This window comes from Macaca thibetana, chromosome 2, assembly GCF_024542745.1.
Source record: "Macaca thibetana thibetana isolate TM-01 chromosome 2, ASM2454274v1, whole genome shotgun sequence".
Taxonomy (NCBI): Eukaryota; Metazoa; Chordata; class Mammalia; order Primates; family Cercopithecidae; genus Macaca; species Macaca thibetana.
Window position 1 is genome coordinate 166299513 of NC_065579.1, and position 24992 is coordinate 166324504.

Genomic DNA, 24992 nt, shown 5'->3' on the forward strand with positions numbered 1-24992 from the left:
GCAGACAGCTACTCTGCAGCTCATTTCAGAGAACACCCATGTACTCTAGCCTTCATTTTCTTTTCCTACAAAACTTCTCCCTCTAAGGATACAAAAGGCAGTCCTTGGAGATCTATTTCTTTCTATGCCTTGGCCCCAAAGAGGAATTCCAGTGCAGGAAAATGTTGCCAATGGGGTTGGGATTAAAAGAAACAATGAGTCTATAGAATGGTTTCGGTCAATTCAAGGGTGTTTGTGTGAAAGGAAGGAAGTAGGGAGTTACCGTGGCTGCCGGCAGTATCTCTGAAGGGATGGGCTGTGGTCATTAACTACCGTACATAAGTGGCATACTTCAGGAGAGATGACACATTTATCTCTATTTATGTTATGTTTCCTTTGTAGGTCACCCAGGGCTCTGCTCTGCCTCATCCTCACTCTAGGACCCAGGCTGAGCGGGCAGCTGCTGTCTGAGCATTGCTGATTGCCATGGCAGAGGGAAAGAAAAAAGAAAAAAATTGCAAGCTAGGCCTAAAAACTTTGGTCCAGATGTACATGGTTATTGTAAGTTGAATTTTATTTATTTATTTATTCATTCATTCATTCTGTTTTTTTGTTTTTTGTTTTTTTTTTTAGACAGAGTCTTTCGCTCTATTGCCAGGCTAGAGTGCAGTGGTGCCATCTCGGCTCAGTGCAACCTCTGCCTCCTGGGTTCAAGCGATTCTCGTGCCTCAGCTTCCTGAGTAGCTGGGACTACAGGTGTGCACCACTACACCCAGCTAATTTTTGTATTTTTAGTAGAGACAGGGCTTCATCATGTTGGCCAGGATGGTCTCAATCTCTTGACCTCATGATCCGCCTGCCTCGGCCTCCCAAAGTGCTGTGATTACAGGTGTGAGCCACAGTGCCCGGCCTTGTGAGTTGAATATTATCCACCCCACCTCCCTCCACAAATTCATGTTCACCCCAAACTTTAGAATGTGATCTTTATTTAGAAATAGGGTCTTTGCAGGTATATTTAGTTAAGGATCTCAAGATGATCCCTAAATCTAATGATGGTCCCTAAATCTAATGATGGATGTCCTTATACGAACAGGAGAGCACAGAGAGACAGAGAAGACCCCGCGAAGACAGCAGCAGAGCCTGGAGTGATGCAGCTCAAGTTAAGGAATGCCAAAGGCTGCCAGGCTAGGAAGGCAGCAGTCTTCTCAGGAGCCTTTGGAGAGGGCGTGGCCCTCAGAATAGTGAGAGAATAAACTTCTCTTGTTTTAAGCCTTCTGTTTATGGTAATTTGCTATGGTCATCCTAGGAAACTAACATACCGGCCTGAGTGAGTCCCACTGCCATACCCGATTTCAACGGCACAGGGAAGGACAGTCTCACAGTGCTGGATAGTCTCTCTCAGATCCACCCTCTACCTTTCTATACTCTGCTCTGAGCCTGGAAAGTTAAAATTCAAGAACTGCATAAACAGACTCCCCTTTCCTCTGGCTCCTGGTTAAGATTTGCCAATAGTGGGAGTTCAGAGGGAGTGAGGAGAGTGAAGTCATCTAGTTTGCCACCTACTTCCCTGCCAGGCTGGTTGTAGCGGTGTTCCACTATGGAAGGCCACAGCTCCAGCCAGGCAGCTCCTCCTTCAGTTTCTCCTTTCTCTCGGGGTTCTAGTAACTTGTTTCTTCCCCATGCTCCTCTAGGCGCGGGGTGCAACAGCTGTTGTTAGCCAACGTGCTCTGTCATTCCTGGTTGGTTTCCCATTGCCCCACTCACAGCCTTGTAAACAGTCCTTTTATTAATCTCTTCTCAATAACTTCATTTGAGCATGCCATCTGTTTTCTGCTGAGACCCAGCAGACACACATACCATGCACCCAGGAGGAGCCTTAGAAATCTTTGGTGGACACAGTGACGACCTTGCTAAATTGAGAAGCAGCTCTAGTGAAAGAATCGTGGGAAATGCAATGAGAGTGGCAGGTCAAACGATGGCTTTGCTTCCACCCCTCCCTCTCTGACAGAGGAAGAAGTGTGAGCTCTGAAGCAAGATTCAAACTCTGGCTTCCCCGTTTATCAGCTGTAATAGGAACCTCTCTGAACCTCAGCTACTATACGTGTATCGTGGGTATAACAATGCTTCCTTTACAAGGCTGTTATGTGGATTATGGGAGAAAAATATGAAAAGAACCTAGCTATGATAGGCAGAATAATGTCCCCCAAAGATTTCCAAGCCCTAATCTCTGGGAACTTGTGAATACGTTACTTTACATGGCAAGAGAGACAATGTGGATATGATTGAGATTACAGACCTTAAAATAGGAAGATTATCGTGGATTATCAAGGGGGCCCCATCTAATCACTTGAGCACTTAAAAGCAGAAGTGGAAGGCAGAAGAGTTTGTCATAGAGACGCAGCACAAGAAGCAGAGACAGAAGAAATCCAGGGTGAGAAGAATTTAATATGCCATTCCTAGCTCTGGGTGTGCAGAGACTACCTACAATGACTCAAAAGAGGCCTCTAAATACCAAGGGAGATGCCCAGATGGCAACCAGCAAGGAAACAGACCTCAATCCTACAGACAGTGATTTTTGCCCACTACCTGGATTAACCTGGAAATGGACTCTCCCCTAGAGCCTCCGGAAGGGAAAGCGGCTCAGCGAATGCCTTGATGTCAGTCTTGTGAGACTTGAAACAGAGAAACCATCTGAGCCTACTGGACTTCTGACCTACAGAACTGTGAGATAATAAATGGGTGCTGTTTTAAGCCCCTAAATTGGTAGTAATTTGTTATACTAGCAATCGAAAGTAAATCCACTAGCACAGCGCAGTCTTGGTGCATGCTCTATGCCCACTGCACGTATGTTACAGGCTCTCAAAGAGGAAAGGTAGGCAAGATACAAAGGGGTCTTCTCAGGACTCAAAACAGTACGTGCTCTCAAAGAAATAAGCCTGCTGCGATTTTACAATGTAACATAGAAGCTGGCTTTCTCTGGTGCTTTCCAGCTGTCATGAATATGGGTGCCCTACATGAGTGGCCTCCAGCAGCAACCGCAGAGGGAGGAGTAGAGAATGTTGTGCATCTTGTGGCAAAAGCAAATGAATCCTTGTTATTCATTTGACATGCAGAGAAAAACACATACCAGATCACGTTATCATCTCTGTAGCAGGATATCCCTTACCTAAAACCCTCAGTCCTATTATCTCCTACCTTGAGGCAGTTCCTGCTTCTAATATTTGCCCCTAACTGAAACACAGGCTAGCAAGAAAATGATTTCCTGCTGCTGGAGGCTTCCTTCCGTTCTCCTAAGCCAAATCCATCTCTCCAACCCCACAATCCCATACCAATATCTTCCAGCTCCCTAACCATCCAAATCTAACCCTTGACCAGACAGCACAGACCTTCGTTGCTCTGCTGCTTTATTTGATGACTGGGGCTCCTATGCTTTTATAGCTGGGTCAAGTTGAAATAGCATCCTAGGAGACTGGGCTCTGAGCCAGGTATCAGAGACATGGGTCCCTCAGCATTGAATCGCCAAGAAATGTGAAGAAAAAGCAAATTAAGGGCTACCCACTAGGCATAGACATGCGCATCTAGCTTCAATGAAAATTGTTGACACTTTTCCAACTCAAAGTGCTCCTTCAATGCTCCTGAGCAGCAATTGGTGATTCTTTTGATAATATTTTCACTGCCCTTCTTGGAGACCAATCTCACGACATAAGATGATTATTAAAATAAGGGCTAATATTTATTGTGTGCCTACTGTGCCTCGGGCACTGCTCTACATAACTGTAAAGGTGTTAACTCATTAAATTCTCAAGCCATGTTCAAAAGTTAATTTATATTATTTTTATCATCCTTGCTTTACAAATGAGAAAACAAGGGTTCAGAAAGGTTAAATAATGTGTCCAAGGTTAACAGGTAGTAAGTGGCTTGAGCTATAACTCAGACCTAGGTTAAAGTAACTCTGTATACTACACACCACACTGTGAGTTTTCTTGATTGATTCGACACATGTAGGTCTCCAACCAGGCACTATGTTTGACTTTGGAGATTGTGATGGTTAATTTTAGGTATTAACTTGACTGGATTAAGAGATAGGTGTTAAACCATTATTTCTGGGTGTGTCTATGAGGTTATTTCCAGAGGATATTGGCATGTGAGTTAGTGGACTGAGTTGGGGAGATCCTCCTTCCACGTGGGTGGGCACCATCTAATCAGCTGGGGGTGTGGATAGAGTAAAAAGCGGAGGAAAGGCTCTCTTGCTCTTTCTACTGGAGCTGAGACACTCTTCTTATCCTGTCGTTGGCCATCGGAACTCTAGGTTCTCCAACCTTTGAACTCTGAGACTTGCACCAGTGGCCTCCTGGCTTCTTAGGTCTTCAGCCTCAGAATGAGAGGTGCACCAAGGGCTTCCTCTGGTTCTGAGGCCCTCCAGTTTGGACAACCATGCTACTGGCATTCCTGGGTCTCCAGGCTTACAGATGGTCTATCGATGAATGTCTCAGCCTCTTTAATCACATGAGCCAATCCACCTATCTCTCTATCCTATTAGTTCTGTCCCTCTAGAGAACCCTAATACAGACATGCAAATATACTCAGGACAAATTTCATTTTCTCCAAGCTAACGTGATAGAAGAGGAAACTATTACATAGAAACAAATATCTACTGACACATTTTGTTAGTGTATGAACAAAGCATCATGGGAGAGATAACTAGAACTATGAAATGATAGAGAATCATGGCAAAGAAAAAAGTAGGGTTGAGAAAGGCTTCTTTGAGGAAGTGATATTTGATCTTGGCCTTGAAGAATGAGTTGGAATTCTTTGAGTTGAGGAGCAGAAAAGAAAACATGAGGGAGAATTATGAGAAGCAGAGCAAACAGTGTAATTGAAGCACAAAAGCCTGAAAGTTGCATAGTCCAGGCATGGAATAATCCAGTGTTGCTAGTGTTGCCTGGCCATGCAACAGATGTTAGTTTGCATTCCATTGGCCAGAATTATTACCAAGTGAAGAATCTTAATTACAAAAGAAAGCACATATTCAGAGACACTAAGAAGAAAGAGGTAATACTCAGAAACTACAACTAGCTGATGACTGATAAGTCAAAAATAGGAACTTAATGACGCTAAGAACCTCTAATATGTCAGGTCAGCTCCAAGGTTAGTTCAATAGTTTCATTCACATATGTTTACACAACACCCTTTAATGCTGGGTGCTTTGTCAGACACTGATGGAAGATACGGTTCCTGACCCTGAGAGCTTTATTTACTCATTCAGTCATTCATTTCTTCATTCTATTTATTCTTTTAACAACCATTTGTTGAGTACATACTATGTGCCAGGCTACTGAACAGGAAGACAACTATATAAACAGATAATTTCAATAAAAGATGGTAACTGATATGCACCAAAGTGAGACTAAAACACAGAGAAGAGCAGTTAACTTATACTGGCATTATCTTGGACCCTGATTTACTGTGGGATCCTTTGCTGTTATGTTCCCTTATGTTGAAAGATGCATCTGGCCCTACACAAAACACAGAATATGAGTAGGTAGGCACATACAGTTCTAAGCTAACCCCTGGGGGTACCAGGAGACAGCACTGTCTCATGTCGTTGCATGACACACCAGTATGGGGCAAAACATTTGCTGAATGAAAAGTTACAATAAGGATACAATTGTATCTACGTAAACGTTTAAAGATACTATCATATCCGTACCTACTATGTGGTAGGATCTTGATGTTGTGTGGGGAGGAAGATAAAAGTAGATGTATCCTTTTTTTTTTTTTTTGAGACGGAGTCTTGCTTTGTCACCCGGGCTAGAGTGCAGTGGCCTGATCTCAGCTCACTGCAAGCTCCGCCTCCCGGGTTTGCGCCATTCTCCTGCCTCAGCCTCCCGAGTAGCTGGGACTACAGGCACCCGCCACCTCGCCCGGCAGTTTTTTGTATTTTTTTTTTTAGTAGAGACGGGGTTTCACCGGGTTAGCCAGGATGGTCTCGATCTCCTGACGTCGTGATCCGCCCGTCTCGGCCTCCCAAAGTGCTGGGATTACAGGCTTGAGCCACCGCGCCCGGCCTGATGTATCCTTGAGACAGAAATGAGGGAAAGGGAAATTTTTATGCATTGAGAGAGGAAGTTTGTGAATTTTTTCGCTGGCCGTGAAGTCAGGGAGACTTCAGTCCACCCTAAGCTTGTGACCAAGCCTCACTTTCCTTATCTATAAAGATGACAAGAGTGATTTTTGTAAGTTTATTTATCTGTAAAGGGGAAACTGCAACAACTTTGATATTACAGGGTCAAAAGAAAAAAGGATGAACATGAGAACAAGGGAGAGAGACGAGAGAGAGAGCAGTGTCACGTATAACTGTGGGCAAAGCGCTCACCATGCCTCTTTCCCTTTGTTTCCTCATCTCAAAAAGGGATATCATAACATTTATGCTTTCTGAGGTTGTTATGAAGATTAACTTAGGTGATATAGCTAATGTGTACTTCCTGTGTTCAAAACATTCTAATATGTATTATTCCCTCCCTCTCCACCCAAGAAACTCCTTACATACAGATGAGCTCAACATCCAAATTAAAATGCTTCGAAAAGTTAAAAGGGAAACCTTTAAAATGATTAAATACTGAAAAGAGCTTAAGGTTATCTCAGGGAGAGGATAATCAAACCTAGGCAGGCTGCTTTGGACTGTCTCTCCTGAGAGAGGCCTGCTCTTCCCTCACCACCAAAACATACCCCAGCTAGATTCCCAAGAGCAGCAGTGGTCACCCAGGTGGCCTCTCATCCGGTTTTCTGCACAAAAAGACATTAAACATATAGCTCAGTAGCTCCCAGTGTAAAACAGAACATCACCCGATCTCTACCTCTGAAGGTTGGGGACAGTCCTTTCTAGCCACTCTTCAGCTTTAGGGGGGTTGGTTGATATCAGGGACAGCTGACAGCCTTATTTAGCCAACCAGCTGCTCTGTGATACACAATGTCCCTAATGCTCAAAGTCTGGTGGATGATTCTTTTGTATCCACATAAGCAGCAGTTGGAGGAGAATCGATGAGTCCCTTTGGTTGCCTCGGGGTGTCAAGGCTGCCATTCAAATCATTACCACCATAATTATTAACCATTGTTTTAGTGAGATGTCTGCCAGACAATTGTTTTTCTTTATTTTTTAATCATTAAAAAAGCAATCAAATTTCACTAGAGCAAAGCTTGCCTCAAGTTGCATCAACACATTTATTAAACCCCTTCTGTTTGCCGAGCTCAATGGAAAGTCTTGGAGGAGGGAATACTTTAAATGCTCTCGGATTTAAAAGAATTGATAATGCTGTGGGGAAGAGGTTCACACAAAAAAACAATTACAGGAAGAAGCTCGATAGTACACAATACACTGGCACAGAGTGTCATAGACAGTGCCACTTTCATATGCTGGGTTTTATTTCTGTGGCAATGGGGTGCTTGGGAGGAGCCGCACTGTGTAGAGGATTTGGAGAAGTGGGGTATTGTGGTGGGAAATTGCTTTCTTTCCCAGCAGGTAGGAGAAAAACAATCAAGGAGGTGGACAGGATGGGCACCCCATTACAGCAGCCACCAGAGCCTGACTTTTTGATGAGAGTACATCAGTTAGAACAACTGTTAAAAGTATCTTCAAAAGTAAAAATACTGTTAAAAGTATTTTTGCTTCAGGATGAATGATGTGGCCTGTGTGATTCAGCGATAAATTCGGAAGCCTTGTCCCTATTGTGGCTTGCGGCCACATTTCGAACCCATTTTTCAAGCATGTTAAACCCAAGCGCAGCGCAGAGGGCTGCACACGGGGCAGTCACAAACCAAGCTGAATAACCTTGCTGGTGGGGATGTGTTGGATACGCTGCTAATGCCTGTTTGCGACAATACTCGCTAGTCCCGGTGGTGGCGGTGTTCGCAGGTAACAATGTTTACCACCGTGAATGGAATTTGTTTGATTAACCCTGATCAGAGGATGAAAACACTAAAGAACCAAGTGAGAAAGAGGGAAGAGAACCGCATAGGAAACAGCAGAGGGAGTGGACGAGCGGAACGCAGAGCCCGCCAGGAGCGAGTGGAAGCTCCCTGCGGGCAAGCACCGGGCCGCCGCCCTGCCGTGGGCGTGGCGGCCTCGGGCTCAGGGACGCGCTGGAAGCAGCGAGACACCCCCACGCCGAGTGCGCTTCGGGACCAGACGGCCGCGTTCGGTGGAAGTAGGTGCTGGTGAAAGCCTAGCAGGCGTCCGGGTCCACGCGCGCAGCCGGACGTCGGGTCCAGGGAGAGACTAGGGCTGCGGCGGGGCGGGCGGGGCCGGACCCCTGAAGCGCGAGGGTGGGAGTGAAAGCAAAGAGGGAAAAAGTAGAGAGAGAGGACAGTGGGGCCCAGCGCAGCGCGAAAGGCAGGAACAGACCCGCGGAGAGGGACGGGTGCAAGGAGGTCCACGGCGAGCGTGGGAACACAGGGTTCAGCCTCCTGCGGCGGGAGAGCACGCGGACCCCAGGGGCGGGCGGGTGCGACAGGACGTGACCCGGAAGCGCGGCGCGTGCCACCGCCCTAGAGCAGGCATCTGGTCTTCCTGGAGCGGGCAGGCGGGCCCCGGGTCTGGAGCCTGCGACTGGGGAGGGCGCCGCGTCAACAGCCGCGGTTGCGGGGCGGGGCCGAGTGCGCGTGCGCGGCTCTCGCGGGCGGGGAGCAGGCGGGGGAGCGGGCGGGAAGCGGTGGGAGCGCGCGTGCGCGCGGCCGGGCAGCCTGGGCAGTGGGTCCTGCCTGTGACGGGCGGCGGCGGTCGGTCCTGCCTGTAACGGCGGCGGCGGCTGCTGTTCCAGACACCTGCGGCGGCGGCGGCGGCGACCCCGCGGCGGGCGCAGAGATGTGGCCCCTGGTAGCGGCGCTGTTGCTGGGCTCGGCGTGCTGCGGTGAGTGGCTCCTCGCTCCCAGCCCTGCGGCTGCTGTCGCTTCGCCCCCGCGGGTGTGTGGGCTGCGCCCCAGCCAGCCCGGCGGCGCCCTGAAAAGAGGGTGGCCGGGTCGCAGAACGCTCGGGCCCCGAGCGACCGAAGTGCAGACGTGGGAGGGCCCCGCGGGGAATCGGGCGCCCCCTTTCTTCCTCCCTTCCTTTCCTTGGTCGTCGTATTCCCCCTGGGTGAGAGCGGGGCTCATCTCCTCCACCCGGTTCTCCATCTCCAAATGCACACGCAGAGGAAGACTCTAAACCGCGCACCTCGCGCAAAAATTAACTAGAAAGAAAGGGCGCGATCGGAGGCGAGGGGCTGCAGCTGCCAGGGATCCCCTTCTTTCGCACCCCTCTCCCTTCTCAGTGCTTAGACGCATTTGGGGTTGAGGGAGGGAGTGGGAGGGCCCGGGCCTCTTGCGATGGAAGTGCGCATTTTGGCGAAGTCGGTGAGAAGGGGTTTCTGCCGTTTGCCTCCCACATGAACATAGGAGCGAAGAGGACGTAAAGGACACAATTAAGTTTCATTTTCAACTCAGCGTTCAATCAGAAGAATCTTCCGGCCGTGTAATTTTTGCTGTAGTTTTTAATCCTAAAAATAAGCTTGCTGGAAACTCTTTCTTTCTCGTGACCCCCACGCCCCATCAGCCACTTGCATACATTCTAAATTGTACGTTGAAGTTTTTCCCACTTTATTTGGGGGAACCGTTTTAAAAGTAATCTGGATTTCGCCTGAAATAGGAAGACAGTAACCTCCAGTCAAAACATGTGCAACAGAATGGGATTTGGTGTCTTTCGACGCCAAAGAACCTCCCCCCCGCCACCCCCCACCCCGAGCTTTTGGAATCCATTTCGCTTTTGTAAAACGTGTGCTTCGTCTGTAAAAACTGAGCGAGGAATAGAAACATTCGTAGCTCTACAGTGAGTGCCTGTCACACTTCACATCTATAGAGCCTTTTGTGAACTTTTGTAAGATTCAGAATTCAGCTTGAGTACCAGTAACAGCAATTGTTACATTTATCCTAGAATGCTAAATTAATTCAATTTTAAACTGATTACTAGCCTCAGTGTGCCATTCCTAAAGGCTTGTGACTTTAGCTATTTCCAAGATGCCCTTAAGTCTCTGCTGACCACTTGAATCAACATCTCCGTTATCTAAATGGTTGATGTTAGTGTTTCCTGCCATCACGTTTAGTATGCTTGTTGCCTTTACTATCATTATTGCCAAAACTGCTTTCAGAGATGTGTTGTATAATCGCATAATAATTTCAGAACGCTTTCATTTTGATCCAGATATGAAGTGATACAGTATCACTTATTCAAATTGCCTAAATAGTAAAAAGTATAAACCGTATACTATTTTTAAAACAGGTAGGTTAGATTTAAATCAAGTAGATTAGAACTGTTGGAATGGTACTTTGAGTGATAGGATTTATGTTAGGCCTTCTTTAGTAATAGTTAATATCATGTAATTAGCATTCGTTTACACACAATTTTAATGTGTTCGAATCCCTAGAGTCATAGAATTCAGAATTTATAGTATTTTATTGTACTTAGTTAATATTAACCTGAAAAAAACCTGCAAAATACAGGCATTATGCAATTGATTTAAGTGTGGACTGTAAAACAGGAAGTGATAGTATTTGTTATAAAATATGTTTTTGTATGTGTTTAATATATAGCTTCGAAAGGGACATGTATGAAGAAAGATGTCTCAGCAAACCAAGGGTTTGAGAGACTGACTTTAGAATCTAGAATGAGTAAGAAAGTCGTGGATCTGTACATTCATTTCTATTGAAGTTTGATTTTGTTTTCAGTTTCATTAATTAAGCCCCAGGAATCAGGGACCTTTCCTGGCACCCTCTACAGTGTTAGTGGCCTTTGTGGTGAAAGAAGTTATCTCAGATACTCATTTCATGCAATTACAGGCAAACTGCAAGGCACCTTAATGGTTTGCGAGATGTGGAATGAATTACTATGTTGCGTTCCACTCTGCCCCTACTCATGTCCAATTATACTTTGTTTAAAAGTGCATAGTTTCAGTGGTATTTATTAGCTAGCAAATAAAACCTTAAATAAATAATGATGGTGTTGTGAACTGTCTTTTTAGTGGTTGAATGATTTCTCTTTGTACAAAATGAGTTGTGTTTTTTTTGTTTTGTTTTAAATCAGGGCACATATGATTAAATAAAATTTTTTTCCATTGTCTAAGTCTAGTAGTAATTCGGCTTGTTTAAATAAAAATGTTTTCTCTTAAAGAATATATTATTTTTAAATACAAGTTGCCATTTTAAGGAAGTAAACGCCTATTTAAAAGTACGTACTTATGGGGCCGCCCCAGCAGTCTAGAGGCAGTGTTTTTTAAAGCATTACACTAAATGCCTACCATTAGGACACTTGCTCATGCTGTCATCTGTGTTTTGGCAGATGTTTTATCTTTGGCACTGAGTTGTTCATGGAGATTTGAAAGGCCAGGTTCTAAAGATGAGAGATAGATGACTTTCCCCCAAATTGTTGCATATTCTAAATCCAAAATAATCACGCATGTTAGCAAAACTAGATTTACATTTCATAATACGAATTCAGCTATAGCTAGTATATAGGCATTGTTTTTAATATAGTAATGTTCTTTTTGTGACATAATTTTCAATCACTTTCCCTGTCTTTTAGGTTTCTGCCTACCTTTCTATACAAGATAAACATTTCTATTTTCATATCTTATATCTCAGTCTGATTTTAATAATATTGTCTTGGGTTATCATGAAGTTACTTTCACTTTGTATACTGGTGTAGATAATTCTTCTGTGATAAAAAGAGCAACAATAATAGTGTAGGATCAGTTTTGTTAAACTCATTGTAGTACTGAAGTAGAAAATACAGAGCACCCAGGAAATTTGATTCTGTTATATCTAGACTAAGACAATAGAATCTGGGGTTTTCTTCTTCATGATTATACAGTGTTGAAACAGAAATCAAGCTATACCCACCTCTGAATATTTCATTCCAAATCCATGGAGCAGTTGCATAAGAGTCAGAATCTGGTCAGTCTTATGGTTTGAGATTCAGATTAGGAGAATTAATGTGCATATTTGAATATATATCACACCTGTAGGTTAAAAGGTAAAGCAAGGGGTTTGGCAAGTTCAAGGTCTGTCAAAACCACTTTTTCCATTTCAAGCAAGTATGGGCCTATGCTATGCACCAAGCAGTTTGCAAAGCCCTGTTTGGCATATAGACAAATTTCAGACAGTATGTCTCTTAATGACTTAAGATGTAGTATATAGACCATAGGGATATCTGTTTTTATCCCCTGATGGTACTTAGGTGCTTGGTAAGGCCATAATTCTGGATGTTATTGACTTTAAACTGCCCTGCTCCTTGTAATTCTAAGTTGGCCTCTTCCATTCTTATAAGGCCACCTTTTTTTTTTTTTTTTGAGACAGAGTCTCGCTCTGTCGCCCAGGCTGGAGTGCAGTGGCTCAATCTTGGCTCACTGCAAGCTCCGCCTCCCAGGTTCACGCCGTTCTCTTGACTCAGCCTCCCCCAAGTAGCTGGGACTACAGGTGCCCGCCACCATGCCCGGCTAATTTTTTGTATTTTTAGTAGAGACGGGGTTTCGCCGTGGTCTCGATCTCCTGACCTCGTGATCCTCCCGCCTGGGCCTCCCAAAGTGCTGGGATTACAGGCGTGAGCCACCGCACCCAGCCAAGGCTACTTTTAAATTCGTTAGGGGGATTGCTTTGGGTCAGAACTAAGTACAACTTGTGGACACTCCACTCTACCCCCAGACCTTTATTTTAGCATTCATTGAGGAGAGAGCTGCCTTCATCCTTTCTGTACATAACCCAATTTAGTTAGAGACTCCAGTTATTCAAGCCAGACGCTAGTTCTAAGGGCAAAAGTAGGTAGAATTCCTTTCTGGCATGTATCTTTACTGGTGATCTTTGCTTCTTTGCCTTAGAGGCTGCTGAGACTTCTTACCCTATTCCTGAACATCCATTCCCAGCAGATAATTAACTTCCTACTCTACCGCAAAAAATAGTGGTGTGTGGTTTGGACTCCCTCAGCTTCCCTCCCACCATTACTAAACTGATCTATAACGTCTTAGATAACCTTCATCTCATTCTCTTCCCTCATCCAGCTTCAGAAGAAAACCTGCTCACCTTTCCAAGGAAAGGACAACCTGTCTACCATCTTTTCACTTATACCATCTTGGAGACCTGCTCAGTCAGCTTAATTCTTCAGTCTTGCATCTTAGATCCATCCCTCTCCATTGACTCCTTCCCCTTAGCTTGCACACGTGATCAAATTTACCCCATATTTAAAAATAAAACAAAAAACCTCAAGAACCAAAATGTCCTTGCCCTTGTCCCTGCTTCCATATTGTCAGTTGTTGCCTTCTCTACTTTCTTACACTGCCAAATTTATTGTAAAAGAATCACTGCCACTTAATATATTTTAAGTGCTTGATAAAGCCATCTTCTTTCTCTTTCACTTCTCAAACATAGTGTACATCAGATCTCAGTAGTCCGTTAACAGATGGAAAGATATTCCCCACAAATATTTAAGCCTCTTTTCTCTACAATTAACCTACCATTCAACTAGCTATGCATACCATTTTGGTTAACAATTTCAATTTTCCCCTCTTTATCTCACCTGCTTTCCACAACTAACTTCTGTTGATTACTGTAAGTTTTAGGTCTTCTCTCCAGTTGTTCTTTACCTGGACTATTGCAATAGTCTCTTAATGGATCTCCCTTTCTCTTTTCCCTTGCTGCCCTCAGTCCTTCCTTTACACTGCTGTCAATGTTATTTTTTTTTTAATGAAATTAAATCTGAGTGGTTTACGATTGTTTATGTTATCAAGTCTAAACTCAGCATGACATTCAAGGAAGCCCTTTAGAATTTTTCTTAATCATCTTTTCCAACCTCATTTCCTAGAGCTCACCTAAATAATTCTCTGCTTTCAGTTCTTCACTTTCTGGCTGTACACGTTACTCTGCCTAGAAAGCCCCTTCTTTCCCATAACATTGTTATTCATCCTTTAAGACCCAGTTTAAACATTACCCTCTAGGAAGATCATTCACCCTCTAGGAAGACACATTCTTGTGATTTTTAAGGAACTTTTCTATCCAACCATACAAGTGACTTGAGATTTTCCATGAAAATATGCAGCTTCATGATTTCATAATCAAGTCTATACAAGTGAGAAGCAGTGGCAGGTTCTCTTGAAATATGGAAGAAAAGTGTATCTTCTCCCACATGATTTTTAGATTTTTCTTCTATGGAATTTGTACTTTAAACTGTTTACATTCACAAGGAATGTACTGAATCCTACTTTCTGGACCCTGTGTTAGATTCTTGGGATACCAAATGAAGACAATGTCTTACTTTCTGAGCCTGGAGAGATCAGTTAAGTAAAATAGTAATTATACAGTAGTAGGTACAGTGACAACATTTGAACACAAGGCAGTGGGAGCAATAAGGAGGGGAAGAATACATTTGAGTAATGGTAGGGAAGGGAAACGACTGAACAACTCAACTGCGCCTTTGTAAGAAGAGCAAAAGTTAGCAACTGTAGCTGCCATTTATAATACTTGCTGTATATGTGAAAGGTGGTACAAGAACATGTTCATTATCTTATTAAATCTTAACAATATCTCTATGAGGTATATACCACCAGTATTCACATTTTATAGATGAGGAAACCGAGAGGCAGAGGTAAGTAACTTACCCAAGGTTATACAGCTAAGAAGTGCATGAGCTGAGCCTTAAACTAGGGTCTGACCCCTAAATGTGTGCTCTTAACTATTATACACCCTATGTACTCAGTGGGGTAATAGTGTATAATAGTTAAGAGGCTATTTAGGTTTGAGGAACAGTATGTGCTAAGGCATGGGGGTGAGAGTGCATTTGCATAGTCATGGAATTGCAGTAAGGTCATTATGATTGGAGCTTAGTGTGGAAATGAGGGAGTACAGGAGGTGGGGCTGGAAAGGATCTTGAAGGACCTCGTTTGTATTCCATGCTAATGTACTTAGAATTTAGCCTGAAAAGGGTTGAGGGTGTTGTTAAAGTATCTTAGGCAAAGGAGTGCACATTTGCATTTAGAACAGTTATTTTGGGAACTGTAGAAAATACGTCAGGGCCAGGATGGAGAAACCTTGAGGATGGAGGCAGGGAGCTGGTTAGGAGGGTATGGCAGTAGTTCGAGGGAGAGGATAAGTGTCTAATTCATTCATTCAACAGACATTGGATTTAGGAATTATTAATTAGGTTGAACCTACTAAGAATTCTCCATGGCTAAGGAGAGGGAGGAATCTAACGTGATTCTTAGGTCCAGGTCTGGTTCACTGGTAGATGATAGAAAATGCTTTAGCAAAGGGATTTAGGCTGAGGGGGTACATAAGTTTTTGGACATACTGACTTTGACGTAACTGTATTATATCCAAGTGGAAGTGCGCAGCAGGCAGTTGGCTGTCCAACATCTGCAGTTTAGAAGAAAGGCAGTGCATGATTAAGTTTTTTATTTAAAAGTTTGCAGGTGAAGAAAACCATGGGAGTCAGGGAAAATACTGGGGGGCAGAGGGTGCTGAATCGGAAGCCCTTAGGGACACTAACATTTAGTGTGAGTCAAGGAATAGATTTCAACAAAGAAAGCAAACTAGCATGGGATGGACCAAGCAGGAGGAAATTCATAATCAGGAGATACCATGGAGGCCAAGAGAGAAGAGCAAGAAAGAAACCACCCACTGGCTCAAGAACTGTGGAAAAGACAAGACAGAAAGTGAACCATGCATATTTGATTTTTCACAAGGGATTGATGGTGACTTTGGCAAGAGCTGTAGTAGTAAAGAAATAGGGGTGAATGGGTGGAGGCCGGTAACAGATTTAAGGATTGAATTGGAAGTGAGGAAATGCTTTAGATTGTTAATTTGGGATGCTAGGGAAGAGAGAGACAAGTATGAGGGATTTTTTTTTTTTTAAGTTGGCGAATATTCAAGCAATTTTTAAAGACACACACAAAACACCTTGTAAATGGAATGGGGGATGTGGGAGGCTGATAATCAACTAAGGGAAGTCCTTGAGGAGACTGATGCAGAAATGGAAACTAGCTCTCAGGTGATGGGATTCATTTCTGAAAAGGAAGCAAAAAAAAAAAAAACAAAAACAAAAAACAGTGTGGATAGTTGGGGTTGCAGGTAAGTTTATAGGGAAGGAGTATTGGAAGCTTCAGGATTCTCCTCTGAAGGATTCAGTTTGTATTAAGAAATAGGGAGACAGGACTGTTGGAGAGTGTGGGATAAAAGGCAAAAGGGAGTAATTTAAGAGTTGTTAAAAAGAAGAGAACATTTACGTGAAACATGTAAAAGGATAAAGATTGAAGGCCTGGAGGAGCAGGGACTATGACATTCTTCTGTTTTTGCCTAGTAGCAACACAAATTTTCTTAGAAATCTGTAAGACCGATTACTCTTCTGCCCATCCATAAGGACGTTATCCATACAGAGAAGATAACACTTGTAACCTTGTATTACATAAAGTACTTATCATCGCCCATATGAGAATTGTAAGCTCGTAAAAGATAATAACTATATTTTTTCATTGCTGTATCCCCACATCCTGTCACAATATTTCATCACAGGTAATTCTCGACAAATGTTGGTTGCATTTTTAAAATTTCTAACCTGAACTTGTGTGCTGTGACCACCATGGATTGAGTCTTCTCTGCCACTAAAAAGCTGTTTTCTAGACTGTGATCTGAGATGGTTTGGGCTGATAGTCTATATTCACCAGTACTTGTACAGTTCCAGTGAAGGTTTCAAGTCTAATACTTTTGGCATTTGATATAAAATTATTTTCCCATTTTATTTGCTAATTTATCTATAACTCTGGCATTACTCTTGGTTACATTTGTCTACTTCTATCTGATTTAGACTGCTATAAGCATTATTTTGTTTATTCAGAGTTTTCTTATTCATGTTAATTATCTGTGTTTCTTTATTTGCTCTCTACATTTTAAATAGTTTCTTCACTTTGCTGTTTTATGAGAAGGCAGTAGGCAAAAGGAAGAAACCCCAAATCAGACAATTTTACTGCTTAATAGTTTTTTAATGCATCTTAGTATAGAGATTGAAGTTGTAGTTAACAGCTAGAGTGATATTTTTGGCCTGCCCTTATTTATTAATTACGAGTGCAAAGGTTATTCAAATTATGGTTTATCCAGGTCAATTTTACTGTTATTTTTACTAATAGCATTTATTCTACTTAAATTGCTTCAGCTATAAAATGTTTTTATTATAACATAATGCAGTGCAATTATTGCTTTCTGTATTCCTTTGAAAATTCATTCTCTAAACATTTATGAAATTGTGGATTGTTCACCAACTACTTCTTACTTACTTAATTAAAGCCTTTGCAAAAAGTTTCATAGGATGACTGAGTTCATTTGTACCTCTTTTTTTTTAAGAATAATCTCTAAAAAGTCAAACCATGATTCATGCAAATATAAAATGAAAATATGTCAAAGATTTTATTTTACTCATTAATTAACAAGCAAACCGGCAAGAAGGCAAAACCCTTTTAAAAGAAAATTGGAAAAACAGACACTTTTATAGGCAATCAAGAATGCCTAAGTGAATTTGCTAATAAATGCAAAATTGGTCAATATCCTCAGGGCAGTAAAATGTAATCTTTTGGAGTCCTCTCTTCCACCAGGTGGAAATCAATTGCAGAACACGATTTATTTTTATCTCTAGGGACACCAATCCATTTGAATTACCTTCAGTTTTCTACAACTTATGAAACTGTAAAACAGCTCAGTCAAAGTCAGTGAAAGACGCAGGCTTCTATAGAGTCAGGTAATTCCACAGGGTCTGTTAGACATTGCCTAGCACTTCGCTGAAAGAATACCCAGTAATCTTTGTATCCCTTTCAAAATCTTGACCATATTTTCTGATACTTGCCTTCCTTTGTAATTTGAACATCTTCACCCCCTTTTTCTTCTCTTGTATACTACGTTCTCTCTCCCTCAGTGTTTCTCTCTCAGGGGAAAGAATTCACAATTCCAAAGTTTTAAAGAATGCAACAGAAGTCCAGGTTTTGCCTTGGGCTTCCTCATACTTGGGCAGCTAGAAATGTAGAAAACTGGGAAGAGGTGAACTGTGGATGCCCACAGTATAGGTTCAGACTGCAGTTTCCCAGAAATATAACCATTTGGACTAGTCAAAGAAGGTCCATATCATTACATTAAAATGCCAGATTATCTAGTTTTTATAGTATCGCCCTATGTTTTTACAGCATAGTATTGTTTAGAGAGTACTTGCTGCTGTATTTTCCATGTTAATGCTCAACACAGTTCTGTGAAGTAGCCCAGTGTTTGTTTTTGATCCTCCTATTTAAGAGATCCGCCTATTTTAGAGAGTAAATCAAGGCATAGAAAAGTGAGTTGCTTAAGGCAGCATATTAAAAAGAGGTAGAAATAGAATTTTTACTCAGGTGTTTTGAACATTATCCAGTACATATTCCACTATGCATCCTTGCATTCAATTCATGGGGTATTTATTGAATAAACATTGTGTTCTTACAATAGAAACATTCTATGCCTCTGATTTTTATTCCAGTTTATGTAGAAGGAAATCCTAATTGTGAACTATTAACAAAGTTGATGTTTTATTTATATTTGTTAGTAATTTGTGTTTTGTTTTTGTTTATATTTTGAGGGGAAGGCCAAGTAGCTACTTAGATAAAAGAATTGCTGAGTGGCTGACGAATATGGAAGATAACTATAATTCCTACACATTCTTGTACGTTTTAGTTGAACAATGAGTGATTACATTTATTTTCCCAGTCCCTCTTCTATAAGGCAACAACTGGTAGTTTATCCTATTGAGAAGTGTTGAAAGGATGCTTGTTAGCAGTAACTGCTCTTGGTTTCAGCTTGTATCTTACTTAGCTTTTTCACTGTTTTGTGGTTTCTTGGAGGAAGAATACCTGTAATACACATTTGGAGATTGTTGTTCTGTAGTGTCAATGAAATGTAGGGGTGGAAAAATGTCATTCAAGACTCCCATACAAAATGTCTATTGCTGCCTATATTTTGCAATGGGAAAGTAGCCACAGATATTGGGTTTTTTCCCTCATTAGTATTTTAGGATTTTCCATCCTAGTGGAAAGATATGATTTGATTCATCCTATTTACTTTGTATATTAAAGTACAGTAGAACCTGCCACTTTTTTTGGAAATGCAGCATAAGGGTAAAGATAAATTTCGTATCAGTTCAGCAAGTTCTGTTTAGCAGTGTATTGAAGTTGAAACTGAATAAAATATTTGGTTTGATTTTCTGTTCAAAATTTTACCTTGATAAGTACAATGTTTTTCTACATATATCACTAGGCAGTAATGATTACTTCAAAGCTTTGCAAGCCAGATACTACACCTGCATGTTCTAACATAGTTGCTGAATTTATTCCCAAGATGCATGTAATGTATACTTTATATTATTGAGAATGAATAAAGAAAAGTCATAATGATGCCTTCCAGCTGTGCAAGTTAATATTAAAATATAATTTGTTTCCGTGTTTCACCTAATAGGTCTTCTTCATTGCTATACTGTTTACTTAAGTGAACAATGGAAATGTTGCTGTTTATCCTAAGGATTTGTAACTTAAGATCTTACAGTACAGACTTCTATAACTAATGAAATATTTTTCTTTTTCCTTTCCAGGATCAGCTCAGCTACTATTTAATAAAACAAAATCTGTAGAATTCACGTTCTGTAATGACACTGTCGTCATTCCATGCTTTGTTACTAATATGGAGGCACAAAACACTACCGAAGTATATGTAAAGTGGAAATTTAAAGGAAGAGATATTTACACGTTTGATGGAGCTCTAAACAAGTCCACTGCCCCTGCTAACTTTAGTAGTGCAAAAATTGAAGTCTCACAATTACTAAAAGGAGATGCCTCTTTGAAGATGGATAAGAGTGATGCTGTCTCACACACAGGAAACTACACTTGTGAAGTAACAGAATTAACCAGAGAAGGTGAAACGATCATTGAGCTAAAATATCGTGTTGGTAAGACTTCTATGAAAGCTCTTTTTTTTTATTTGTCCTGGTACAACCTGATCCTCTTTCGAGAGGAGGCCAAATGGGGATAGGTACTCCTTTGAATCAAAAAGCAGGCTATTAATAATAAATGTTGATGTAATGTTTAGCAGGTTTAAGGTTGTGATTTCTATCCTATTTGTTAGTCTACTCTTCACAGTAAAACACATTTACTATTTAATTTGTATTACTTGTTAATTTGTATGTTGTGTGGTTCTCAAACTTTTGGTCTAAGGACCATTCTATTTGGGTGATTGGTCCTGGGGTAATGTACTCTTCATTTCTGTTTGCTGCCATCCAAATACTTTCTTTCCTGTGACTAATTTTAAAGTCTCTTTCCAATTATTCAGCCTTCTGGTATTTTTTTTTTTAACCTTACACTTTGACCAAGGGTTGGCAAGTCCCAGCCATGCTTCCTCTGGAGATAGTAGAGGAGAATCAGGAGATTAAATCACATTATCATGGATGATTTCTTCAGATTTTCTGTGCTTAGCCTTACTTTGGTCTTCTTTTTCTCGGCCAAAATATGAGAGAGCTAGGGATTCAAATTAATTTATTCAAATTCAGACTTGATTATAGCACCATGATTCTGCCCTTTTTGTCACAAACTTGGGTTGGTGAGGTGTAGAAGGTAGTAAAATTAGCTGAATAGTCTCCTCTCTTTGCTCTTTCCTGCTGTGCTAGCTGAGTTCTTCAGCCCCATATGAGTCTGTTCTTTCTGTTTTGAAATCTCTATTTAAAATTACCTGTCATACAAATGGGATCTAATTAAACTAAAGAGCTTCTGCACAGCAAAAGAAACTACCATCAGAGTGAACAGGCAACCTACAGAATGGGAGAAAATTTTTGCAATCTACTCATCTGACAAAGGGCTAATATCCAGAACCTACAAAGAACTCAAACAAATTTACAAGAAAAAAACAAACAACCCCATCAAAAAGTGGGCAAAGGATATGAACAGACATTTCTCAAAAGAAGACATTCATACAGCCAACAGACACATGAAAAAATACTCATCATCACTGGCCATCAGAGAAATGCAAATCAAAACCACAATGAGATACCATCTCACACCAGTTAGAATGGCAATCATTGAAAAGTCAGGAAACAACAGGTGCTGGAGAGGATGTAGAGAAATAGGAACACTTTTACACTGTTGGTGGGATTGTAAACTAGTTCAACCATTATGGAAAACAGTATGGCAATTCCTCAAGGATCTAGAACTAGAAGTACCATATGACGCAGCCATCCCATTACTGGGTATATACCCAAAGCATTATAAATCATGCTGCTATAAAGACACATGCACACGTATGTTTATTGCGGCACTATTCACAATAGCAAAGACTTGGAATCAACCCAAATGTCCATCAGTGACAGACTGGATTAAGAAAATGTGGCACATATACACCATGGAATACTATGCAACCATAAAAAAGGATGAGTTTGTGTCCTTTGTAGGGACATGGATGCAGCTGGAAACCATCATTCTCAGCAAAGTATTGCAAGAACAGAAAACCAAACACCGCATGTTCTCACTCATAGGTGGGAACTGAACAATGAGATCACTTGGACTCGGGAAGGGGAACATCACACACCGGGGCCTATCATGGGGGGGCGGGAGGGATTGCATTGGGAGTTATACCTGATGTAAATGACGAGTTGATGGGTGCTGACGAGTTGATGGGTGCAGCACACCAACGTGGCACAAGTATACATATGTAACAAACCTGCATGTTATGCACATGTACCCTAGAACTTAAAGTATAATAATAATAATTTAAAAATTAAAAAAAAATCTCAAAAAAATAAAATAAAATTACCTGTCATATTACCCATCATGGGTTAACCACATTCTGTGAACCTTAACTCTGGTAGCTTCAGTTCTGTTCAGTTGGATCAACTATTTGCCTAGCTTTTGTAAAATAATCTGCTACCAGATTAGGAATGGGGTGTTTGGTTTGATGAAATGTTTGGACATTACTTAGGATTGAGAATCAGGAGGTCTGAGTTACAGCCCCTGTTCAGCAACTTACTATTCACCTGTGTGATCTTGAGAAGGTACTTAACCGAGTCCAAGTGACCTCATGTCCAAGAGATTACAATAGATACTTGCTTTTATGTATTCTATAGTCTAATGAGCATCAAATGAGATCCCGTGTAAACATGTTTTTTTGTAAACCAAAGTGTGTTGTAAACATTAGTTGTTTTCTTGGGATGTTTATTTTGTGAAGGAAGGTATCAAGTTGTTGAAGTTAGCCTGGAGCATTGTGAGAGGGATTTGTGTGCAGTGAGGAATGGGCAGGGAATGGCTCCGAGTAGGCAAGGAGAATTTGAAAGGTCTTTCTGCTAAGAACTCTCTCTTACATTGTAGCTTTTACTATTGATATTTATTTGGGCAAAGGAGCTTTTTTTGTTGTTGTTAAGTATACCTTTCAGGAAGGGTGTAATCAGTCAGTCATATGCACTGCAGCTAACTGGAGTTAGATCATCTGAGAGGTATACTGGAAAACTCAAGATGCGAGATTCGAAAGGCCAGAAGATGAAATGAAGATGGAAGAGAAAGGAGTGCCAGGATCTGAGAAGAAAGCAGTTTATTATTTTGCATGTGATTGAAAGATTGTTTTATCTTTCTTTGTTTTCAAAATATCCTATAAAAATAAGAACTAGACTTATTTTGGGGGCCATTAAAAGGAGAAAGTGTTGTTTTATTATAGAGAATGTAGAAAATTCTACCAGAGGTTTGAGACATTTGGCTTTGCATCCATTTTAATTTTTTGAAATAATTATTGATTTACAGGATGATTCAAAGATAGGTTCCATGTGCCCTTCACCTGGTCCCCCCAGTGGTTTCCTCTTAGGTGACAATAACACAATATGAAAATCAGGAAATTCACAATGGTGCAGTGTGTGAATGGTTCTCTCTCGTTTTATCATGTGTATATTTGCATAACTACCTACACAATCAGGACATAGACCTGATTGTCCAAACATCTCCCTCATGCTTATTCTTGCTAGTCATACCACCACCTCCCACTGTCCCTAACCTGGCAAGCACCAATTTGCCCTCCATATCTATGATTTTGTCATTTCAGCAATACTATATAAATGGAATGATACAGGATGTGACGTTTTGAGGGCTTTTTCACTCAGCACAGTGCCCTTGAGATCTATTCAAGTGATTGCATCTATCAATAGTTTTTTTTTTTCCTTTCTTTTTTTTGCTGAGTAGTAGTCCCTAGTATGAATATATTGCAGTTTTTAAATCATTTACCTACAGTAGGACATTTTGGTTGCTTCCAAGTTTGGGTTGTTACAAATGAAACTGCTGTGCACAATTGTGTACAGTTTCTTGTGTAGACACAGTTTTCATTTCTCTGGGATAAATGCTCAGAAGTATGGTTACTGGGCTGTATGGTAAGTATATGCTTAGTTTTTAAAGAAACTGCCAGACTTTTCCAGAGTGGCTATTTCATTTTACATTTCCATCAACATTGTAAGAGTGATCTAGTTTCTCCACATCCTCAGCAGTATCTGGTACCACTATGTTGTAACCATTTTTAACTGAAAAAAAAAAAAAGCAAGCAAGCAAACAAACAAAAAACAGTTAAAAACTTATCTGCACAAAAAGGTTAAATGGGGCAGGACTCTTACTATGGAGAATAAGTTTTTTCTAGTAAGAATACTTACCTGTTATGGACTTTGAGGATTTAGGCATTAGAAACCATTTTTACTATGTTGTGATTTTTGCAAATACAGGCATAAATGAGAAACAGAATTTGCTCAATAGAGAAGTGAATTATACTTAATAGAACGCAGATAATAGTGACCATTCTTTGTGCCTTTTTTTATTTTTTAGAGGACTAGGACTGAATACATGGAAACACTGTAAGATATAGTTTTATAACCTCTGTGCCTATGTATAGTGTAGTCCATTGGAAGGAGCACTGGACTTGAATTTACAAAGCTGTTTTCTAGACTTCACTGTATTCTAGACTTCACTGTTTTCTAGACTTCACTGTTTTCTAGACTTTACTGTTTAATAGCTTTAAAAAAAGTTAGATAAGAAACTCAACCTATCTGGCCCTCAAATTTTTCTTAGTACAACAAAGATGCCATCACCATCATGGAAATGTTTGAGATACAAATAATATCTCTCTTACTTAACAAAATTTTACTAAGTGCCTACCATGTGTCAGGTACCATGCTAGGCATCACAGATTCCGTGATGAAGAAGACATCATTGCCGATTTCAAGGAAGTAGTTGCAGTACAAATATGTAAAGTGACCTAACATTTATTTGCACATGTGCCACATACTTTATGTAAGTTGTGTCCTGTTATCCTCTCAAGAACTCTAGGAGATAGATGGAGGTCTTACCATTTAACAAACCAGGAAGCAAAAGAGATTCAAGGTTGTTCAAGGTCAGAGTAATAGCCAGGAATTACACCTAGATCTCTTTGGCATCAAAACCCAGTATTTTTACCACCATAGTATGTGGTTCATGTGACAACAGCTTGTAAATAACTAAATACTAAATGCAAGTAATAGTAACCATAAAATTTGTCGTTAATATTTCTATTCTATTAGCAATACCAAAACTTGAAAACGTAAAATTTATTTTTCTCTAAGCTATTAGAGTTTTGTTTAGAAAGGTCGGTTCAAGTTCCACAGAGTTGCCAGTTCCATTATTATCAACAGGACATACGGTCTGTTCATGATGAAGACATGAAGGCATTGCAAGATCTTTGTGTTAATTTTCTAGTGCTGCATAACAACTACAAATACAGCAGCTTGAAACAATACTCATTTTTTAGTTCACAGTTTTGTAAGTGGCAAGCCTGGTCATGGCGTGACTGGGTTCTCTGATCAAGGTCTTAAAAGACTAAAATCAAGGTGTTGCCCAGGGCATACTTTCATTTGGAGTTTGGGGTCTTGTTCTAGGCTCACATAATTATGGCAGAAT

General features: G+C 41.0%; 1 protein-coding gene and 1 long non-coding RNA gene across 7 annotated transcripts in view; both read left to right on the plus strand.

The window, feature by feature from the left end:
* Positions 1–287: 287 nt before the first annotated feature.
* LOC126949280 (uncharacterized) lies at positions 288–2735 on the plus strand. The gene is made up of 2 exons (XR_007723650.1): positions 288–540; positions 1073–2735. It is a non-coding gene; the product is annotated as an uncharacterized LOC126949280 (long non-coding RNA).
* Positions 2736–8635: 5900 nt separating this feature from the next.
* CD47 (CD47 molecule) overlaps positions 8636–24992 on the plus strand; it is a 44737-nt gene continuing 28380 nt past the window's right edge. For 5 of the 6 annotated variants that reach the window (XR_007723645.1, XR_007723646.1, XM_050782004.1 and 2 more), the window contains exons 1-2: positions 8659–8885; positions 19643–19996. Coding sequence is in view for 4 of the 6 variants with exons in the window: in XM_050782004.1 (XP_050637961.1) it covers positions 8840–8885; positions 19643–19996 (400 nt within the window). In the remaining 2 variants the exon portion in view is untranslated. Of the gene's footprint in view, positions 8886–19642; positions 19997–24992 lie in introns of all 6 variants that reach the window. The other variant, XM_050782003.1, reaches the window with a different exon arrangement.